This window comes from Lytechinus variegatus, chromosome 5, assembly GCF_018143015.1.
Source record: "Lytechinus variegatus isolate NC3 chromosome 5, Lvar_3.0, whole genome shotgun sequence".
NCBI lineage: Eukaryota > Metazoa > Echinodermata > Echinoidea > Temnopleuroida > Toxopneustidae > Lytechinus > Lytechinus variegatus.
In genome coordinates, this window is record NC_054744.1 from 8,802,934 (window position 1) to 8,825,655 (window position 22,722).

General features: G+C 36.3%; 1 protein-coding gene across 1 annotated transcript in view; it reads left to right on the forward strand.

Moving 5' to 3' along the window:
* The window catches only part of LOC121415211 (RNA polymerase II elongation factor ELL-like), a 52,248-nt gene that overhangs the window by 8,910 nt on the left and 20,616 nt on the right, over positions 1–22,722 (forward strand). Inside the window, exons 2-6 of the mRNA XM_041608378.1 lie at positions 7,246–7,299; positions 12,184–12,302; positions 13,234–13,362; positions 13,898–14,257; positions 16,550–16,670. Coding sequence (XP_041464312.1) covers positions 7,246–7,299; positions 12,184–12,302; positions 13,234–13,362; positions 13,898–14,257; positions 16,550–16,670 — 783 coding nt within the window. The remainder of the gene's footprint in view (positions 1–7,245; positions 7,300–12,183; positions 12,303–13,233; positions 13,363–13,897; positions 14,258–16,549; positions 16,671–22,722) is intronic.

Consider the following 22,722-nt stretch of genomic DNA (forward strand, 5'->3'; position numbering starts at 1 on the left):
ACATCACCACGTTATTTTCCAATGTGAGATTGCATTCTGTGTGTGTAAGTCTTCTTGTTCAAATGTGAAATGAACTTCATTTTATGTACATGTAGGCATGTGTCGATTTAAGTGAAATTAAAGTATGAAAGCAAATCTCTAACATTCTGATTAATTTGGTACTTGTCACCTTAAACAGGAAATGAGTTAATTTTCATTCCAGATATCTACAGTAGCTATCTAGTTAAGAGAAACACTAAAATCGCCATGGCAACAATGTATGTTGAATAGCCTTTGAAATGAGCCAAAATAAACACAATGAGTTGGATGGAGTTCACAAACTTTGGCCCATAGGCGATTCAGGTGTAAACACAATCATGGTTACAAACTGCATGTCATATTTGAGTCATCAACTTGGCCGTCAAAATAGCAACTGCTTTGCTAATATACGAGGAGCATATTGCCCATAGATGAACCCCCCCCATTGCAACAGTTCTTATGTAGATCCTAAGACACTCGTATTACACTGGATCTGTTGATTCACAAGGTTTGATACATGTAGGTATGCCTACATGTGTTATATGTAGCAAATCATACAGCCCTTTAAATTTCATAGTCTGCAGGTAAGCCTGAGTCATATCAATTATTTTCAAAACCGGTGTTCGACAGCTTTAATTCAATTGAACATCGATGGATCAAATTTTAAAGGCTTAGAAAATCAATTCATTGTTTGTGCTCAGGCCGATTAAGAACCGATATTGCAGGATTGTAGTACCCCCTTCCCACCCTTTTTAATATTCCATGTGCTCATATTTTTTTTAACCTTCCCTTCCAGTGATGAAGTGTTCCAGGTTAAAGGGGAATGAAACCTTTGGAATAAGTAGGCTTTTGCGAAACGGAAAAATCAAAGAATAAGAACAAAGAAAGTTTGAGAAAAATCGGACAAATAATGAGAAAGTTATGAGCATTTGAATTATGTCAATTATCACTAATGCTACATGGAGATCCTCCCATTGGCAATGCGACAAGGATGTGTGATCTCACATATGAACAACTTTCCCTTTGATGGACTATAAAAAACCCCTCAAAATGTCTCTTTTTGCATTTTATTTTGGCGATACAAACTCTTTATCTATAATGTATTCTTTAAAAATCTGTATTACATGTACATGCCCTCCTATAGAAAGAACACATGATCTACTGATAGATGTGATAAAAGAGGCAATTTAAGTGAAATATATACTAAAGTTATGGGGAGAGTTGTTCAAAAGTGACATCACACATTTTAGTAAGTATTGCTAATTTGAGGATCTCCATAGTGATTGCAAAATTAAAATGCTCATAACTTTCTCATTTTTGTCTGATTTTTCTCAAACTTTCTTATTTTTCTTTGATTTTTCTGTTTTCACACAAGCTATCTTGTTCCAAAGGTTTCATTCTCCTTTAAGGTGTACAATGTTGATTGATTTGTAATCTCATGGTTATATTGTTTGCCTGATTTCCTACCTATGGTGCAATCAAAGGTAGTCTACAGGCATAAACTCAAATTTGACACTTAAAAGATAAATTCTAGTTGTGGTAACGATTTAAAAATGAGTTCGTACAGAATCCAATGAAATGACCACCAAAGTGTCTGTTAGTGTAGATAAAAAATATGTGCCAAAGCCCAAAGGATTCTGGAAGAAATTGTGTAATTGCATATGCATGGGATTCGGGTCAAGCGTCGGGCCAGCATTCAAAGCAATAATAATACACTATCCCACGTGCGCTTATCTGTGTTGATGATCTTCAGTGTGAACATTTTTCAGCGTAGATTTCAAGATTTCACAAAGTTCAGTTTATGTAACTACCAGATCTAGATCCTCAATAATATAGTTATAATAATATAATAGATATAATCTTAGTTTACTACAACTACTTTCATTTATCTTTGACACTAAATGAACCAGGTTATTTGGACCCCTCTCTCTTAGCTGGGGGGGGCGTATGTCCCCCTGTTTGGCCTTCGATCGCGCGAGCACCGTGAAAATTTACAGTGGTAGACTCTGATATAATAATAATACATGTACATGTAATAATAATAATGATAATATACAACATTTATATAGCGCTTCATACAATGTTTCTACATGTAAGTGCTGCATTACCCCGGCTATAGCACGGCTACCCTGATCGGGTACCCATTTACTACACCTGGGTGGAGATTAGCAAATGTAGATAGACACGAGTGCAATGGCGGGACTTGAACCCCGGACCTTGTGGTTCAAACTTCAAAGTCTGGAGGCTTACCCTCTGAGCCACAACACCTACATGTATACATATGGGTAATAATCTGTGTAATAAAACTGGGTTCTAAAAGAAACTTATCAAACTTCACAAGTACACCACACAAAGTCCACTCAAAAAGAACAAAATTTTGACACAGGCTAGCTTAAATTACCTTTACTATTAAAGCACATCAATAATTAAGAGATTGGCGTAATAACAAAGAGGCTGTAGCCCCTCAAAACTATTGGTTCCGGAATCCAAAGTCACAAAATTGCAAAAGAAAGACCAATTTATGGGATTAAACCAAATGGTCATTCTTTGCTTGATTGCTATTAGGCGGTTTCAAACCGCCTCGATCACAAGAATCCCCGTTAAATTACGAGAACTTTTTAAGGTTAAAAAATACCCGTTAATTATTCCTGCATTCACACCGCCCCGAAACACATCCTTCGGGATAAGTTCCCGAAGTTACGAGCATGCGCAGTGTGGTCTGATAAGCAGGCAAGGCGGGAGATTCAAAATCACTTGCCCAGCAGCCACCCACGCCGCCGCGCCCAACGACACGCTGGGATAAAAGTTCCCGTAATTTGCTTTCACATCGCCAAAATACCTGCGACCTTGGAAAAATCCCCACGAAAGTTCTCGTAATTTCGCCAAGTACCTACTATTTAGCGGGTATTTTCTTTCGGGGAAATTACGCGTAGTTTGCTTTCACATTACCAAAATACCTGGTATTTTCTGATCGGGGTAAATTTCCCGATCAGAGAATACCTGGAACTGGCGAACTTCGAGGCGGTCTGAAACCACCTATTGAGTCCATTTATGCATTTTGCTTCTTTGACCTAAATATGTTAATTTCAACTTCTTAGTATTGCAATCAATTAAAACATGCCGATGGTCATACTGTGAACTTTAATAAACTGGTATTAAGTTTGTTTAATCCCATTTCATTTTCATTGGTCTTTCTTATGCCATTTTGCGACTTTGGATTCTGGAACCAATTGATATGAGGGGCTACAGCCTCTACGTGATCAAACCAATCTCTTAATTATTGACGTGCAGTGCTTAGTAAAGATTATTGAAGCTAGCCTGTGTCAAAATATTGTTCATTTTGACTGAGTGGACTTTGTGTAGTATGCTTGTGAAGTTTGATATTAGTTTCATTAGGAACCCAGTTTAGATTGAGTCTTCTAAATCCTTCAACTTAGAACTGTTGATACTCTTCACACATTCCCCTGTACGGAAGGAAAGGAAGTTGTAGCTTCCTCTGTCCTTCTGACGTGATTCCATTATAAAAAGGGAGGAAGTAAAATTGTTCCCTTTGCACATGTTCACAATGGAGTGTCTTACATATATACGTAAAATACGTTAGGCCCTGTTTGTTTTGAAAGGAAGTGCAAATTCTACTTGCATGTACATGTAATAACATGAATAAAAGATTGTACATGTACCTACTCTATACTGTTTTATCAATTACACTTGCAAGCAATATGCTTTACATTGTACAAGTCCCTTACTGGGAATAAAGCGATTTTGTGTCTCGCCCACTTATGAAAATAACCAGAAATATCGTGATTTGCAAGGGCACGCAACAGAATTGTATCAAAACTTCATTGTGAAATGACTGGGATGATAACACTTGTCATAAGAGCCTTGCACGTAAACTTTAATGTTGACCTGAAAATGATCTTTTACCTCACCATGTGACCTCCGACTGCAGCATAACATGCAGGTCTCCCAAGTCCATCTACCATCCAAGTTTGGTTGAAAAGCGACTTGCGGTTGTAGAGTAATGTGTCATTAGGTTTGTGACGGACAGACGACGGACGGACAACATTTGGATCCCTAAGTCTCGCCTTTACCTCTGGTGGGCGAGACAAAAAGGACATAATCGGTTGATTAGGCCTATAATATACAAGACATGTTGCTTGGTCAGTGAATACATGTAGTTACCTTTGGAAAATATCTTATTAAAAAATTTTAAGAAAAGAAGAAGACATTATACTCTATTATGAAATAATGGGTAATGGGTAGGCCTTTACAGTATACATGTACATGTACTTGTACAGTTGTTGGCCCTACAGATTCAAATGACATTAAATATTGAATAAAATTACATACAAACATATGATAACCTTGAGACCTTCAAATCTGTACTAAAGACCTAGAATATCTTTTCCAGCAACTGTGCGAATAATTGCGTGACAACGTGTATTTAGGTGCCTTTGAATATTTTTTTTAAGGATACATGCTGGTTTAAATCCAGTTGTGAAAATTGCCAGTATGAGTTCCTACATGTTCATTTGTAGCAAACCTTTGGCATGCTTTCATGTTTTCAAGAACAATCAATTTATGTATGGAGACATGCAGAAATGTACAATATTTATTATTTCATACACATTTCATGTGCCGTTGATTTTCGACCCTGCATGACTGTTGCAAAGTCGGTGGTTGTAAATCATGTCAGCTAAACAGCTGATGCAGAACCAGATCTAGTCATACTGCAAAACATCTCAAGGATATATATGTTCTCACTTCTAAGGCATATGAATCATGCAAAACAACAAGATGGTCAAAGTTCGCATTTAGACCTGGGGAGCATTTCATGAAAGGACTTGTTGGACATTTTTTCCGACAAGTCCCGTTTTATCCGACAGTTAACATGGTAAATGTCGGATACCATGGTAACTGAGTGCATGTCAGCCGACCAAAATCGACGAAAGTGATGAGATCTGATCACTTGTCAGATGAAAATGTTGATAGAACACTCTTCAATGGGGGGGGGGGGGCATTTCATAAAGGAGAATTAGACCATTGCAATGGTAACAGGGCTCGGCAGCCAATCACAATCAAGATGTCCATGGCACAGTGGATAGGGCCAACAGGCACAATGTACCATAGTTGTTATTTTGATGAAACAAGCCCTGATGCAAATCCTGAGAAAATGTGACTCTCATATTTATTGATTAATATTTTGTTTTTATTATTGTTAAAAAAGTAGAAAGAGATTTGTCCATTGTGCCAAAAGTTGGTCTTTCAAATTGTTATTCTGAACAGACTATAGGTTTGTTATCACAAAGGGTATCCTAACTTTCGTAGCAGATTATCAAAAGCTCTTTAATCTGAAATGAAAATAGGATTTTTTATTCTGAAGCGTTGTTCATCTGACAATTAAATAAGGTTCAATATTTTGAACGCTTTATTTGACAGAAAATTTAATAACGGTTGTTATACCAAAGGTTTGATAGTAAAAAATGCAATACATGTATGTTTAATAATACAATGTAAGAACATTGTACATGTAAATGAATCATCTGAACCATATTTACAATGTAAAGGTTAAGTCCACCTCAAAAAAATGTTGATTTGAATCAATAGAGAAAAATCAGACAAGCACAATGCTGAAAATTTCATCAAAATCAGATGTAAAAAAAGAAAGTTATGACATTTCAAAGTTTCGCTTATTTTTAACAAAATAGTTATATGAACAAGCCAGTTGCATCCAAATGAGAGAGTCGATGATGTCACTCACTTACTATTCCTTTTGTTTTTTATTGTTTGAATTATACAATATTTCAATTTTTATGAATTTGATGATTAGGACCTCCTTGCCTGAAGCACAAAATGTTAAAATAATGGAATTCCACGTGTTCAGGGAGGAATGAAACTTCCATTTCACATGACAATGACGAGAAATGAAAATATTTCATATTTCATATAATAAAATACAAAAGAAATAGTGAGTGAGTGATGTCATCAGTTCCTCATTTGCATACCCACAGAGATCTGCATATAAACTGTTTTGTGAAATGAAGCGAAACTTTGATGAAATTTTCAGTGTTAGGCTTGTTGAATTTTTCTCTTTTTATTCAAATCAAGTTTTTGTTGGGGTGGACTTGTCCTTTAATTTCCTGAATATTGAACCTTTGGATTAATTATCCGTTTCATTTTCAGAGTATCAGTCTGTTAGATTAAAAAATCTTCAGACTAATGAATTTTCAATCTATTGAACCTTTTAATAGGTATCTGAACCTTCTGAATAACAAGCCGTAACCATCATGTACGGTGTACATGTACATTAAAATGATTTTGGTAGAAATTTGTAATTGCTTGAATACGCAAAGCATTCTTTCATTTATGGACTTTTCTTTATTAAAGAACAAACATATTTTTCAGCATTTTTGGTTATTAGCTAATTTATTTATTTTTTCATCAGCAATGCATTTTGGCCTTTAAATCTGGATTGATAGCCACAGCCCTTGATTACATACCAAGGGCATTGTGTGAACGAAAGTTCAGAATGTGTTTTGTGCTGATCAGGCATCTGAAATCTATCCGGCCTGTTTGATCATATTACCCTCTAGGTACAGATGGAATGATAAATGATGACCATTGCACCAACTCATTCTCCCCTTATAAATGTCTGATATTTTGCGGCTACATGTACAGTATGTAATTTGTCATTCCCTATTTAATAAGAAAAGCAAGGAGCTTCTTGAGAAAAGTAACATTGTACACTCAAATTGGTTTGTATTTTTCAAAATTGAAGAATTTTCCATAATTTTCAGAAGTTGTTGCTTGACAGGTGTACATGTAAAAATGAATGGCCTTTTACCATCCTGCAATAAGCAGGACTTTTTATTTTAAAAAATATTTTTTTTTCCTTTTTCACAAAGTGATAATGAAATACTTGCATTTATAAAGACTTTAAACTCTTGTGGAATTAATTTGAAATTCAGTATACAGTAATTCATTAAACTTGTCCACTGCGAGATATATTCTCCGCCTACCTGGTAGAAGTGTAATTCTGCATTTCATAGTGCAGCGAGGCATCATCCATAATGGTTCGATGAAATTGTGGTTGCAGAACTGGAGGTTTTTATTTTAATGCTTTTTCATATTTTTTTATTGAAATCATGCAGAAACCGCAAGCATCATCGATGTTTCATCATGACTAAATGCAATTTCTCCTCACTTTAATTTCTCCCCTGTATACAGTATTCAACTACCTGTAGTAAGAGACCCAGCATTCAATTCAAAGGCAACAGCGGTGTAAGTATACAATAGGGATCTTTATGTTACCATGGCAACACGTTTTCAGCCTTCCTTCTCCTGCCATTCTCTATTTTTATGGGTTTTTTTTTTGCTCTGTACTTTTTCCTGTCTTCAACATCCGCTCCTGCATTTCTTTATCTGGGTTTATTTGAAAAAAAAAATTGGTTGGTGGTTGCATGTATATGTATGTGAGCTACAATGTACACGTTGGGAAAACCCATCATTAAACTTAGCTGCTCTGTTATATAAAGTACATGTATACCTGAAAGGAAAAGTTCATGAAATACCCGGTATATTAATTGCCCTACTTGTACATTAAACAATAATTCATAGAAAAATAGTTATCCATCAAGTTGAATTTCGGATCATATCTCTTTTACTTCTTTGTTTCGCCCATGTGATGTTTAATATCTTGAAAGTGAAATACGACATATGTATGCAGAATATCTGAGAAATATTTATATTTATTTGTACATGTGGACATCATTATCATTATAATAATTGCTATTACATGTAGTTCATGATCAACAGTTAACAAAGATCTGTAATCATTTCCTTTTGTAAGCTGACACATTCACTTATCGCAAGACTTTAAAATATCTTTCTGTTGCCAGTTTATGCAGAGGAAGGAAGAAAAAGAACTGTGAATTAATCAGTGAAAATGTGACATGATTTTATTGTATTACAAATTAGAACTCATTAATTTGTATTTTGGATATGAGCACTTGGTTAAGTAGGATTGGGTTACATGGACATGATGTATGTTTATATTTGATTATCGCATGATATTGAGTCAAGTTGTTATGTATCTTGAATGTACTGATAAAAGCATGAACCTTCAATATCCTCTCTCGCCTCAATTTTGCAAGATGATAAATGGAGATAAGATTTATCTTGTTTTGAACAAAGCTATTCCTATCATTTGCCCCTCTACATTTATGTCCCAATATTTAATAATATACATGGCTTTTATATATCTTCATATATTTTTTTTTGCATTTTCTATATTGTGACAGAATTCTAGTTTACATGTAGAATATGATTTTTATAAGGAATTAATTCTTTGCATTTATTTCTCATTCATTTATTCATTCATTCACTCACTCGCTCACTCACTCACTCATTCATTCCATTCATTGTGTTACGAGTATTTATTTAGTTATTTATTTAATTTATTTATTCATTCATTTTATTAATTATTTTATTAGTTAGTGTTTGTCTCGCGTGCATAGTGGAGCAAAACTAAGTGCCACTTGACGGCAGCAGCGTTGTCAGCATTTAAATTTTAAAACCAAGATTAAGTTTTTGAAATGTATAAAAATCATTATTTTGAAAGTAGATGGGTCAATTACATGAAAATTTGACGTAAGGGTATCAGTAATCAAATATCACTGATCTTTAAAGGACAAGTCCACCCCAACAAAAACTTGATTTGAATAAAAAGAGAAATATTCAACAAGCATAACACTGAAAGTTTTATCAAAATCGGATGTAAAATAAGAAAGTTATGGCATTTTAAAGTTTCGCTTATTTTCAACAAAATACATGTAGTTATATGAACGAGCCAGTTACATCCAAATGAGAGAGTTGATGACATCACTCACTCACTATTTATTTTGTATTTTATTATATGAAATATGAAATATTTTTATTTTCTCGTCATTGTCATGTGAAATGAAGTTTCATTCCTCTCTGAACACGTGGAATTCCATTATTTTAACATTTTGTGCTTCAGGCAATGAGGTCCTAATCATCATATTCGTAAAAATTGAAATATTGTATATTTCAAACAATAAAAAAAGAAATAGTGAGTGGGTGACATCATCGACTCTTTCATTTGGATGTAACTGGCTCGTTCATATAACTATTATGTTGAAAATAAGCGAAACTTTGAAATGTCATAACTTTCTTATTTTACATCCGATTTTGATGATCAACATTTTTCTGAGGTGGACTTGACCTTTAATGAGTTTCAGGTCACATGAAAATGGTCAAAGGTTCTTTTGTGTCAATTAACTTCAAATATATCATTTATGGTTTATGGATCTAGTGCATAAAATTGGACATAAGGGTTATCAAGTACATGTAGCACTAATCATTATGCACAATTTTTGGGGTCACATGATCAAGGTCAAAGGTCATTTAAGGTAAATGATCATGTAGCGTTGTGGCCCAGTGGATTAGTCTCCGGACTTTGAATCAGAGGGCAGTGGGTTACATGTAGAATCCCAGCCATGGCGTAATTTCCTTCGGCAAGAAATTTATCCACATTGTGCCGCACTCAACCCAGGTGAGGTGAATAGGTACCAGGTAGGAAGAAACTCCTCAGATGCATGCTCGAGCGCCCGATCAAGGTAGCCGTGCTAAAGCCGTGGTAATAACAGTAGCAGGGCCCGCTGGGAGAACAGTTTTCGGAATTGAAGTGGATACCCTGGGTAATCATGCCGTTATTAATATTATTATTAAATAATTAACATTGAAATATTTGAAATTTTGAACTTTGATAGTAAATCGGTCTATCGCACGAAACTTCCAGGACGTAATCAAGTATCACTGTTAATTTTGCATGATTTTTTGCATGATTTTAACATGATTGAGGTCAAAGGGTGAATGAACTTAGTAATTTTATTATCATGTGAATCTATTTTGTTTTGTGAATAGTAATACATGTAGTTGCTTTCGAAATTCAAATCCAGCACTGCTGCTTCATTGAATCGCGTACAAGTAATGCAAGCAAGACTGCCGCAGTCATTCCAGTCTTTTTTTTGGGGGGGGGAGGGGTGACAACTGTACAGAACTCCTGTTATTGATTAATGAATGTGCATCAATTTGTATTGTTTAAACCTTGTCTCACTGATAAGTTATCCATTTTGCTTGATTAAAGGTGCAGACTTTTATATTATTATTCGAATACAGACAAGTTCTAAAGGGGAAGTTTACACTGACAAAAAGTTTATAGTAAAAATACCAGGAAATATACAAGAAAAATATTGATGAAGTTTTGAGGAAAATCCATCAAAGATGAAAGAAAGTTTAATAATAAAAACTAAAATTTGCAATGTAATTAATATAAGCAGCTGCCTGATATGTATACAATGCATACATTTAATGATTAATGATGACTATTTTTTTATTCTTTCAGTAATGGGCATACAATATTTTTTCAGTTGATTTACTGAAGGTACATTTTAAAAACATTTTATTTTTATTTTTTTGAAAAAAAAAGCATTTGATTTTGTTTACTACACAATATGGGGAAGCTGCTCACATAAATTCTAGTAACTTGTATAATCTTTAATAGATTTTTCTGCTATTATTTTAATCCTGTTTTTACAATTAACTTTTTGTTTTTGTTAGGGGGAACTTTCCCTTCAGTAATATGAATCTGTGTTTTTTTTTCACAAGAAAAACATTTCTGTTGAAGTAAATGATTGCCATTGATTGTACAGTATATACATGTACTTTGCACATTCATTAGAAGATTATTGAAAACTGAATATATTTGGCCATGATTTTTCAGTGCAATGTGAACATTGTGACTCAATATAAAAATAAAATAAAATTTCTTGGAATGATACCTTGTTCCATGAGATGTGCTTTGAATAACCTGTGTCCTGGAAGAACACATCAAAAGAATCATCTTGTCTTGAGAAGGCCTTTAATTTTGGAACTTCCTCTTGCCACAGAGTTGTGCTTTTACAGCTGTGTTGACTTACTATCTTTGCAATTAATCATGAAAGTGTTTATTCAGAGAACATAACTTTTCAGTAGGTGGTTTCAAACCGCCTCGATCATAAGAATCCCCGTTAAATTACGAGAACTTTTTTAGGCTGAAAAATACCTATTTATTATTCTTGCATTCACACCGCCCCGAAACATACCCTTCGGGATAAGTTACTGAAGTTACGAGCATGCGCAGTATGGTCTGTATAAGCAGGCAAGGCGCGAGATTCAAAATCACTAGCCCAGCAGCCACCCGAGGAACCCGTGCCCAACAACATGCTGGGCTAAAAGTTCCCGTAAATTGCTTTCACATTGCCAAAATACCTGCGACCTTGGAAAAATCTTCGCAAAAGTTCTCGTAATTTTGCCAAGTACCTACTATTTAGCGGGTATTTTCTTTCGGGAAAATTACGCGTAGTTTGCTTTCACATTACCAAAATACCTGGTATTTTCTGATCGGGGTAAATTTCCCGATCAGAGAATACCTGGAACTGATGAACTTCGAAGCGGTCTGAAACCACCTAGTATCTTTATGTTATGATATTTGTATTATTCTTTGACCAACTTGAACACACAAATAGTTGAGAATAATAGGCTTTGTGAACCAAGTTCAGTGTCCTCTGATTATTTTTTAACATTAAAGTGAGCCGCAACAAGCGACTACATGTACATGTACTCTTTAAAAAAAGAAATCATATTAATTATTAAAGGACACATCTACAGATTGCTTTTTGTAAAGTATTCAAATTGATATCAATCGTGTCACCCGTGTTGTAATTAGCATTCTGAGCAATTTCATTCTTGGAGTACATGTACTTTTGAGTGTGTACAGTCATGTTGTACAGGGTATCGGTAGGAATGGGAATAAATGATTGCATTTATTTAACTATACATGTACTACATTACATACAAATGTGTTCAGACAGGACACCAAGCTAGGACCTTTTTTATTTTTTCAAATTGAACACTTCCCTTTTCCCTGACTACTAGGACCGGTATGTGAATTTTAAATACTTGTGATGCACATTTCTTGGTGTCGGTGCAAAAATGCATTCAACACCACATTTTATCGCATTTGCATGCATTCAGAAACGCCCATAGTTCATTACTCTGATTATCAGATTCAATCAGTCATTGATTCATCCTTCTCCTTTATAGGTGATTACATTCCCCAGTAGAGAGGCCAAAGATGGTGAGAGGGAATTCAAATTTACAGTTCAGCCGTTGCAGGCCCCTCAGACCAGCAGCTTTGAAAGCATTCAGCACTATCGCAACAGGTAATACAATTGTAGGTCTCTGTCAAAATGATATCTATCCACTGCAAAAACAGCGGTGTCGATTTAACACCAGCCCGGTATCTGTATGTCCACACCAGTGAAGTATTGAAACAACACCAGTTTGGAATCAAACCGATGCTGTTTTAGTACTAATTGGTGTTGTATTTAAACGTCTATCTGATGTTTGACCAAAACCAAACTGGTGTTGTTAAACATTTCTCCTGGTCATATATAGATTCCGGGCTGGTGGTCAATCAACACCTGAGTTTTTACAGTGTATTAACACGTCGTCCAAGCCCATAGCCACTGAGGGGGTTCGGAGGGCTCGATCGAGCCCCGTAAAATGTCCAAAAGCAAGAAAAAGGGAGGAAAAGGAAAGAGTAGGGAAGGGAAGGGATCGAACCCCCTAATTGAAAACCCTGGCTACGGACCTGTTTTCTTTAAGTGTCAGGATGATTTTCTTTAAGTGTCAGGATGATTTTCTTTTAAAATTCCCTTAGAATTCAATTTTTGTTATGAATTGCGTTTACCAGAAGTCCCCTGTTGTGATATGATTGGTTTGGGATTCCTTGTAATATGATTGTTTGGAGAATCAGTATGGCTCATTTAAGAGTCATTCATCAGAGTCAAATGCATGTTGTATCACATTTCAACAATATTTTTGAGAAGTGTTGATGCATACATGTACAAACACTTGGGTGGTTACTTTGTTGGAAATTTCTCAATAATCCATTTTATTGTATATTGTTTAAAATTGTAATAAGATTTTATGAACTGGAAATAATATATGTTTACATGTATATTAAGACAGTATTGTCTACTTCGTATTGAATTGATGATCGTGTTGTAAAGAAAATATTAAGGTGTATCAATAATGTCTGAAAATATTAAATTCGCAAACGCCTAATTTTTTGTTATGATTTTTTATTAGTCGAGGAGAGCACAAGCTTGACTCACTGGGTAGTATCCATACCAGGGTGACGGTGAGTGGAACGGACGATGTCTACCAAACCACTCAGAAGAAGATGAAGCTAGCTGACGAGGAGATGAAGAAAGTCAGGTAATAACCCTCAGGAGGACAGTGACTCCGACAGGGGACGCTCTTGCGGTATCTGCTCTGGTTGTAATATCTTGGGAGGGAAAAGGGCTAATGTTAGGATTGTTTTGAGAGTTTCTGGTTCTGTAAAGATTAGGATAAGGGTTATGGAGGTTAGGTTTTAGACTGTTTGGCATATAACGAGCAGATTTTTCATTGGAGCAATTGTCGCCGGAGCTAATGTCACTGTTAATATCACTTATCAGTATTAAATGTAACTAGTTTTAGAAATATTAGAAAAGTCTGTTTCCTACTCTTTTGGCATTTTCTTAAATGTAGTTCTGGTGTAGAGAATTGTGTCTTATCAGTATTCTTCTGGAATTGCATATTCCAGTTTCTTTTAAAAAATTTTCACCATGAAATGAAAAGGATTATGCATCTGTATAGGAGGATATTGTGTTTCTCTTGGTTTAACTGGATGTAACTTCATAACTGATTGTTTTGTGATGATATTTATAATGATCTTAATTGTTTTATTTTGTTGCTATGCTTTTAACAGCACAAAGGAAGTCAAACAGAACCAATTCAAACCTGGCCACCGGGTCAAGCGGAAATCCATCTCGGCCCATGCCAAGAAAATCATCTCCTCATCCTCCAGTACCGGCAATCCCGCAGTATCTTCCAATTCCACTTCGTACTCTTCCACATTATCCACGAGTTTCAACGCTTCCCCGATGTCGACCACCAGCCAGTCGTCGTCATCTTCTCGGAACTCCAACTCGACTTCGACATCCGCTTCATCCAAAAGTGCAATATCCGCCAGTAGAAGCAGCGGTGCCAAAACCAGTGGTGCTAGTGTCAAGGGAAGCGGGGGCTCCTCGTCTACACAAAAATCAGCAGTACATAATCGGTCCTACAGGTGAGAATTTTTTTTTTCCTCCCACTCATTAAATTCACCTTCAGTATGGATAAAAATCCTTGTTATTGTTTGGTAGTTTTTTAGTGGAATCACAATTGTGGTAGCCGACTAGACGATCATGCCGAGTTTCACTGAGGCTTATGCAGATATAGTGTAGCTGGAGCCTGGTTAATGGTTTAAAAGAGCTGTTTGCCACGTTCAGGCACATGATGTTTTGCGCTTTGATACTGTGGAAAGTCTTGAAGATCCAAATATTTGCTTTTAAGGCACTACCTAAATGCCCTACATGGACTATAACTTTTATGCAATGGCCCCTATTAGATAATGTATGTATGGTATAGAAGGTTTACCACTGATCTTCAACTGAAACATCTGTCATGTCAGTGTGATTGATGTTGTACTTGGTAGTTCACTGGCTTCTGGGGGCAGTAGATAATGAACAATATGGTAATTCACCTCATTCATATTCACCCAAATTAACGCGATATACCGAGTAACTTAATACCGAGAGATTGTACAGTTGATAGATTTTTATATGCATGTGTTTAGATATGTCAAGCTTTCTCATTACAGCGGAAGTATGGTCTAGATATTCATGACATTTTTATGTTTTTATTATTTTTGTTAACAAGCATACAATCTAGCCAGGACAGATAAATGAGCTTGCATTGGGTGCCAAATGGGGGAAGTACTAAAATAAATATTGGGAAATATGTTTCTGCTATCTTGAAGTCATGCCAGAAATAAGGGAAGGTGTGTTTATGAATGCATTCTCTATCATGCAATGTGATTCGGTAAATGAGCATGTTCAGATGGGAAACTCAGAGATTAACTTTATTCTGCACTAGAAATCGACCTGGAAAGTGAGCGTTTGCAAAATTCAAACGGTCAGCTTGAATACAGGCGTGTGTATAACTTCCTCTTTAATGCAACTGTGATTACTAAAAAGTCAGCAAGTTTCAAAAGCACTTACATGTAAAGATAAATTATACCAGTTGTGGTAACAATCTCAAAATGACTTCGAACAGAATCCAATGAAATTACCATGTAAGTGTTTGTTTGTATAAATAAAAAAAATATGTGCCAAATAGCTCTGGAAGAAAATGTGTAACTGCTGAGAAATGAGCAAATAAGCACAGAATCCCATCAAATGTCTGGTATATTCAAACAATATTGATTCACTTTCCCACATATGCTTTTCTGTGTTAGTGATCATCAGAATTAGCGATTTTGAGCTACGATTTCATGATATTACAAAGATAAGTTTACATTAACGTACCAGATCTGCATGTATGATAATTATTATCATACATGCAGATCTGGTACGTTAATGTAAAATTAATATTTTGTCAATTAACCCTGATTTAAAAGACTTTCTCACGAAACAATTGTTTGCTACAACAATTGTCTTTTACCTTTAATCGGAAGAAGAGTGAACTTGCCTGAAAATTTGATGCATCGTGTATCTGAGAAAATCTCATAGAAACATGCCAGTTGATTTGGCTCAATGTACATGTACTCTGTTTCAAAACTGAAAGAAATGATTAGATAATGAAGTGATTAGCAATGATAGCATATTGGTGTATGTGGTATTAAGAAAGCAGGTACATGTAACATGTTGCAATGCTTTCAAAACACGAACCTGGAAAACAACAGCAAATAGTACATGTAGTAAGTATGGACAGGTACCTGTGTAATTTGTGCACTTTGTACCATTCTAATCATGGCCCGTTTAATCATATTCAGTTTTATCCATAGATACCAGCATTTTTGTCGGGAAGTAATCCCTGTTTTGCTTTTGAATTTCGGCAGTAAAATCAAACTGAATCGAACTGATTTTGATGTCATGCAATGGTGTCATTCCCATGGATGCTGTACATGTATGTTAGGTCAAATTTTATACTAAATCATATTTTTAAGTTGTGATTTTACAATACATTTGCATTAAATTATGAGGAACATGTGAGTGACACTGGGATGTTGCAGATGTTGCGGTTGGTGAAATAATTTTCACCAGTAAATAAGTAGTGATTGATGATATAACATTGCTACGAGCAAACCACAAATAGATGACAAATTTTCAACTATTCATATTTCAAATTTTTCAGGATGACTTGCAAGTTTAGCTCATTGTTGGATCCAAATTTAACTTGCGATTGATATCAAGTTCCTTGCAATTCTCCCTTAGTCCCACGTGTACACGTGATACCACAGGGTTTTTAAAGATTTTCAAACACCACCTGTGTTGTAATACTGTAATCTAATGACCCTGTGTATTTACATTCTTTCCAGGGAGCGAGTGATCCATTTATTAGCCCTAAGAGCATACAAGAAGCCTGAGCTGCTCTTGAGACTCCAAAAAGATGGCATTCCCTCAAAAGAAAAGAACCAACTAGCCACAGTCCTCCCACAGGTAAGCACATCAAAGGCTACGTCCGATTGTTACTTCTTGTCTGGCCTCCGTACCAGGAGCGTTTCATGAAAGGACTTGTCAGACGTTTTACCTGACATGTCCAATTATATGTGACGGTTGCTACTCGGCCAATCAAAATCAAGTAAAGTTGTCAGATCTGACAACTTGTTTGGACAGAAATGTTGATGAAACGTTCCCCAGAGCAAGGCTTAAGGCACTGCCTCTCCAGTGGCGACGCCAACTTTAAATTCTTAACCAAGCTTAAGTTGCTTTTTAATGTTTTAACTTTAAAAGGATGATCTATTTATGAATTTCATGAAAGGGGCATCCAGAAAATTGCCCCTATGTGGCTTTGGACTATTTAGTGGGAAAGAAAATTTTGTAATGCAGTCGGGACTGCCACAGGCGTTCCCCATGCTTCCCCCCCGAGAGACGAGCTTTTCAAAGATGTTTGGTTCATCCATAGTTTTGTTCAGTCAATTTTTGTATGTCTGAAAATTGATGCTTTCAAAACATGAACCTGTAAAACAATTTGTTAAGATGTGAAAGGCATTCTGCAATGCCAATGATGCTTGAGTCAGTTTAACACAGCTGAAATCATGATTCCACGTACAGTGTACTATTGGTCTTCTCCTGTTTGGAACACATGTTGTATGCTGCATCGAAGCATTGACCTTGATTTCCTTGGTCAGAGTCAGACTCACTGATTTGTGAAGTGTTGTGCATGGTCTTGAAAGTGGGGGATACGCTGTAATTTACGGTAATGTTCTGAAATGAATGTTGGTATGTGGTCATGTTGTGATTTGTGTTTGTGTGTGTAATTTTTAGCCTTGGAAATTTGACTGAACATACAATGATGACACAAATCAGTTCTTTCCAATTATCCTAGCTGGTATATATCCTTTGTAAGGTAGTCCAGAGTTACAAAAACCAACCCATCTCCCAATTTTCATTGGAGTTTTCAGTGAGACCTTAGTTGAAGAGCCTGCATACTGTGGGCTCGAACATAGATATTTAATAGCATACCATGATTTATGGTTCAGATATGATATGACAATACACTACTAGGTCTCACTGAGTCATTTAATTGTACTCATTGCTTTTTTTCTATGACTGATGACTGGTTTTCAGCGAAGACTGTTGAATCGCTAAAATGAAGAAAACAGGAAGAAATTTTGCATCACCAAAGACTTATACCTCGGTCACATTTGCTCTACGGCAGCCATGCAGCGAGTCGAAAACGGTTGTTTTAATTAAATTTACCTATTTGTATCTGGTGCAAAAATCTTAAAATGGCTGTTTTCGACTCGTTGTACGGCCGCCGTAGAGCAAATGTGACCGAGTTATAAGAATATCAACTATTTCAAGTCCTCCATTGCCTTTAATATTTAGATCTATTTAGCAGAACTTTCACATGAAACTACATTTCAAAACCTTTCCAACCAAGTGGAACTACATGTATAAAAATAATAGTACCACACAGGATTTCCCAATTTTTCGTCGTTTGAAGGTTTGAAATGCTGTCCAAGCAACGACCTGTGATAGTCGTCTACAATTATTATTGCAATGCTAATCGATGGAACAGGAAGGACTAATGTATGAATGTAGTACTTCTACTTGTGACGTTTACGAAGGAGAGGAAATCCTTGGGGAATCACTGATGATTCAGACAAGGATACCAAGAGACACAGATACTGAGGATTTCTCACAGGAAACTTCTCCCTACAAACTTGAGATCATGATTATAATCCCATTGTTTGTGTACATGATTCAGTTGAATTATCGTTTCCTTATGATTACGAAACTGGTTAACAATTACCAAAGACAATCATGTATTATACCGGTAATTAAGTAATGCCGCTTGTACATGTAAATGCTTAATATCTAGCAGAACATGGAAACGAGTAAAATCATTGCATAGTGTAACATTTGGTATCATTTGTGAAAAAGTGCATTAGTCTCTAAGCAGGTATATGTAGAGTTGGATGTCTGTTTTTACTTTTAGGTTTCATTAAGTTTCAGTATGTCCCTTTGAAAAGATATTTTATAAAAGGAAATTGAAAAGGGCCATCAGTAGCCAAAGTCAATGATCCTTACAGACAGGTGGTTGCCATAAGGGGTTGACAAACAAAAGTTGAAGAGATTTTGGGTAAACAGAAAATTAACCCTACCATCTCAAGTCTTGTGTACATGCATAAGGATATGTAATTAGCCATGGACCCTGGATTGTTGGTTCCTATCACATCCACCAAACCATAAAATGTACCCGGTATTTGAACGGTTTGAAAGCTCGGTTCTTGTCATATCTTCCAAAGAACGATGCACTTGCTGATTGACTGCTACCTGAGAGGTAGCGTATTCAATCCGAGAACAGCACTTGGTTAACCTAAGAAATCCAAATGAGGTTCCTCAAGGCCCAGTGGATAGCTGTTCATCCGGGTTTGAGTGATTAGCCTTTTGTTTATACATGCCTTTTGTTTATACATGTACTCGTCGGTCTGTTTCTAATATACACCTCATTTTAGATATGGGGCCATGTCTTATTAAAGGCTACTTGTATGTGAGGCAGGAAGAACGTCCATTCTTCGTATTCCGGCAAGAGCATTGTTGCTGGCTCATAAGCGCAAGAACTTTATCTGCTTTTGTACAGTAGTGAATGCATGTGGCACCGGACGCATGACATGTACATTTGCCAGCGTTTGGAGACCCAGTAGCATGTCATGAAACAGATAGCAATTTTGACGGACAACTGTTAAAAGCTACTGAAATCCTTGTACTTTGATTGGCTGGGAGCAAAGAAGTCGTCAGTGCAAATCGCCAATAAAATTATTTGTGAAATGCTCCCCTGTGCAAGTTCTAGTGCTTTCTGTTTTGATTAGTATTTTGTTTAGATTTTATATCAGCCAGGTCTGAGTGGACTTTTATTGGTAGTCTTTCTATTAAGTCTTTCATTTTAATGGTGTTCAGACAGGTGTCTCACTGTTTGCTCAGAACAAGGAAAGCATTAATTACTTATTGCAGTTAAATCATAGCACCTGGTAATTTGAACAGCATATGCTGTTAGTGTAATAAAGGTTTATGAATATTAAGCAGTGTTGTAGAGCTCTACGCTTGGTGGCACTGAGCTGGCCAGCCCTGTGCTCTGAATTTGAGCCTGGTACTCTTCGTAAAAAAGAAAAAAGTAAACTCAGTCACGCTTTTTTATTACATAAATTCACCCCTCTATTGATGATTTTAGCTTCTTAAAGTCCTAAACCGAACCAGTGTTTTGGCTCAGTTGGTAGAGCGTCTGTCTTACAACCGGGAGGTGGGGGGTTCAAACCCCGGCCACGTCAGACCAAAATACGTTAAAAGATGGGAGTTGCTGCTACCCTGTTTGGTGTTCAACAATTACAGGGATAGAGCCTCGTCGATATGGCGCTTCACAACGGCTGCTGGGCCCACAATCCGGCAAGCAAATTTTCTGAGTATTTCATGCCTATTTCGAACAATAAAATATGGATTTTCACTTGTTTAAAACCCTAGACCCCTATCTACATGTATGTCGGGGCGAGTGTCATGCTTTGACGTTTACACTTTGCAAGGCACTCAAAACTGGTTTGGCTACAGTACAGATATATTAATAGGTACTTGTACATGTATATCTTAAAAATGGTGATGTATCATGTGATGGACAAGGTTTTATATAGATTTCTTTTTATAGTGTATACAGCCTTGTTATTGTGGGTGTGTGAAACAAATTTTGACAGACATGCAAGACTGATTGGAATAGGGTCTGGGACACTAGAACCTGTCCTTCCAGTCAAAGACTGTTGTTAATGAAGGTCATTTTATAGGCAGAGCTAAAAAGAATTACAAGTGCCTGTATTAATCCAGACTTTACTTAACTAGCTCAACTGGAAAGTGGTTGATAAAGTGAATCCCCACCTTTTACTGTGCATGAAAAAAACCCAAACATTTATTTGCTTTTGTTTTGTCTATTATGCGAGGAATGTTATTATTCCTGAAGAAAAAAGAAGTAAACATTTCAATGGAAGGGATGATGTGTGAACGACAACTCAATGCAAGGGGGGGGGGAGGGTGTTCTCTGAACGTGATATATGTACTATGCTTATCAAGACTGATCTATTTGTGTGCACTATGGGCATGTCTACTTACTCTCACAATTTTTTTTTTGGGGGGGGGAATGACCACCCCCCTGAGAAAACAAACATTTTCTTACAAGACTAAGATGTAAAATTCCAATTAGCTACAGTAGAGTATTTGCAAATCATCTGATAAATCGCAAGATTCCAGTTTGCTTTATGTATACTATGAAATAAAAAACAAAGCTCTTTAAGATAATTTGAATCGAGATTTAATGTGAAAATGGTACTTGACAGTATCTCTAGTACTTTTGGAGTAGGCTGAAAAAAGTACACCCAAGCTGTCCTTTGAGAATCTTATCAAAAATCACAATGAGAGCAAAGATCGGTGTGCAAAACTACCTGCATGTATGCCGCTTTCGAGACTCTGTTTTCGTAAGGAAACGCTGGCCTTATCTCTCAACTTGTGCAAAGGTCATTTGATAAATGGTCTGATATAATATGTTTTTAAATACAGAGATAGACCTGCCTGTGTGTACAGTACCCTTTATACATTACAGCTGTTGTCATTTTATACAATGTATGTTTACAGTTTCAGCCCTCTTTTTTGAGAAATATTTTAGATTGCTGATGGAAGTTTAATAATACAGGAAAGTTTTTGTTAATGGAGAGTTATGATATTTAGAACTGCTGGTGAATGTACGTTGAACACGTGATAGTGTTTCATGGCAAAATACAAACATAAATGCATGTTATTGTAGCAAAACATGTTTACTCTGGTTACATGTAAGATCTAGGTTTGTAGGCCTATCTTGCTTTGTTGATTTCTTTGGACTGAGTTAGGACTGAGAATCGGGGAAAAGGATTACACGGGGGCTGGGGGCGATTTGTCCCCTGATATGCTCAAAAAAGACCTCGAAAAAAGAGCCCTGCAAAATCCCTGTTCATTATAAAGCCTATCCATTGTTGCAAATTTAGATAGTAAGTTGTAAAAAGTAGCCCCCCCCCCAAAATGTTATCTTTCTGCTTGCTGAGGATCCGTAGGCCTATTTCTCTGAAATGGAACTTATAGGCCCGTATTCTGAACTTGGGTTTAAATTAAACCCTGGTTTAAAGTAGTGGTTGAACTATGGAGAGCCAGTTGGGGCACATATTCCTATAACAGTACACATTCAATTTATTTGCTCACATGACACCAAAATTATTCATAATTACCTGGGAGTGATAAGTATTTTTCTTCCTTATGAAAGCAAAAGGAAAGAAAGTACATGTAGTAAACATGAGAAATATATAATATACCGGTAAACAGAATTTTTTTTATTTTTGGCTCCCCATAATTTTAGCACAGAGTTAGCCCGTAGTCTAAGTTAAACCTGACTTCAGAATACAGTTCATAAAGGCCAATAGGAGTATACAATATGCTATTAAGAAACAGGAACCAGAAGGAATGAACTGTAAATTTATCTCAAAATGTACACGTATGTAGATATACACACAGACACTGCCTTGCAACAAATGAATTCTCTCTATGACACAAATGTACTCTTTGGGTGACCAAGTGCGTCCGCTGAGGACGATCTCTGTACACACAATTGTTGTTACTAGACATCAAGGTCCAAGGAATAGTCTTTGACCTTACACAATGCGCTTCCGTTTTCTCACCCATTCATCCCTCCCTAGGCGTTCATGGATCTGTTATTAATTGGGGGATTATAGCGCAATGAGTAACTTCCACTGCATGCAGATTATGATCAGAGACGAGCTGTCACTTTTCTGGCTGGCGTGAACTTTCCCTTTGTAATCGTATAATCTCTCGCCTTGCATGTGCGATCTGTATCTTGTTGTTGTAATGAGAGCGTGAAACGAGGGTCTCTTTAGTCTAGATCTGGACGTTTTTAGCTCTTTGTTCAGAAAAATCCTACAGTCACTCAAATGTTGCGAATAGTGGAGGACTGGTAGTGTAAACT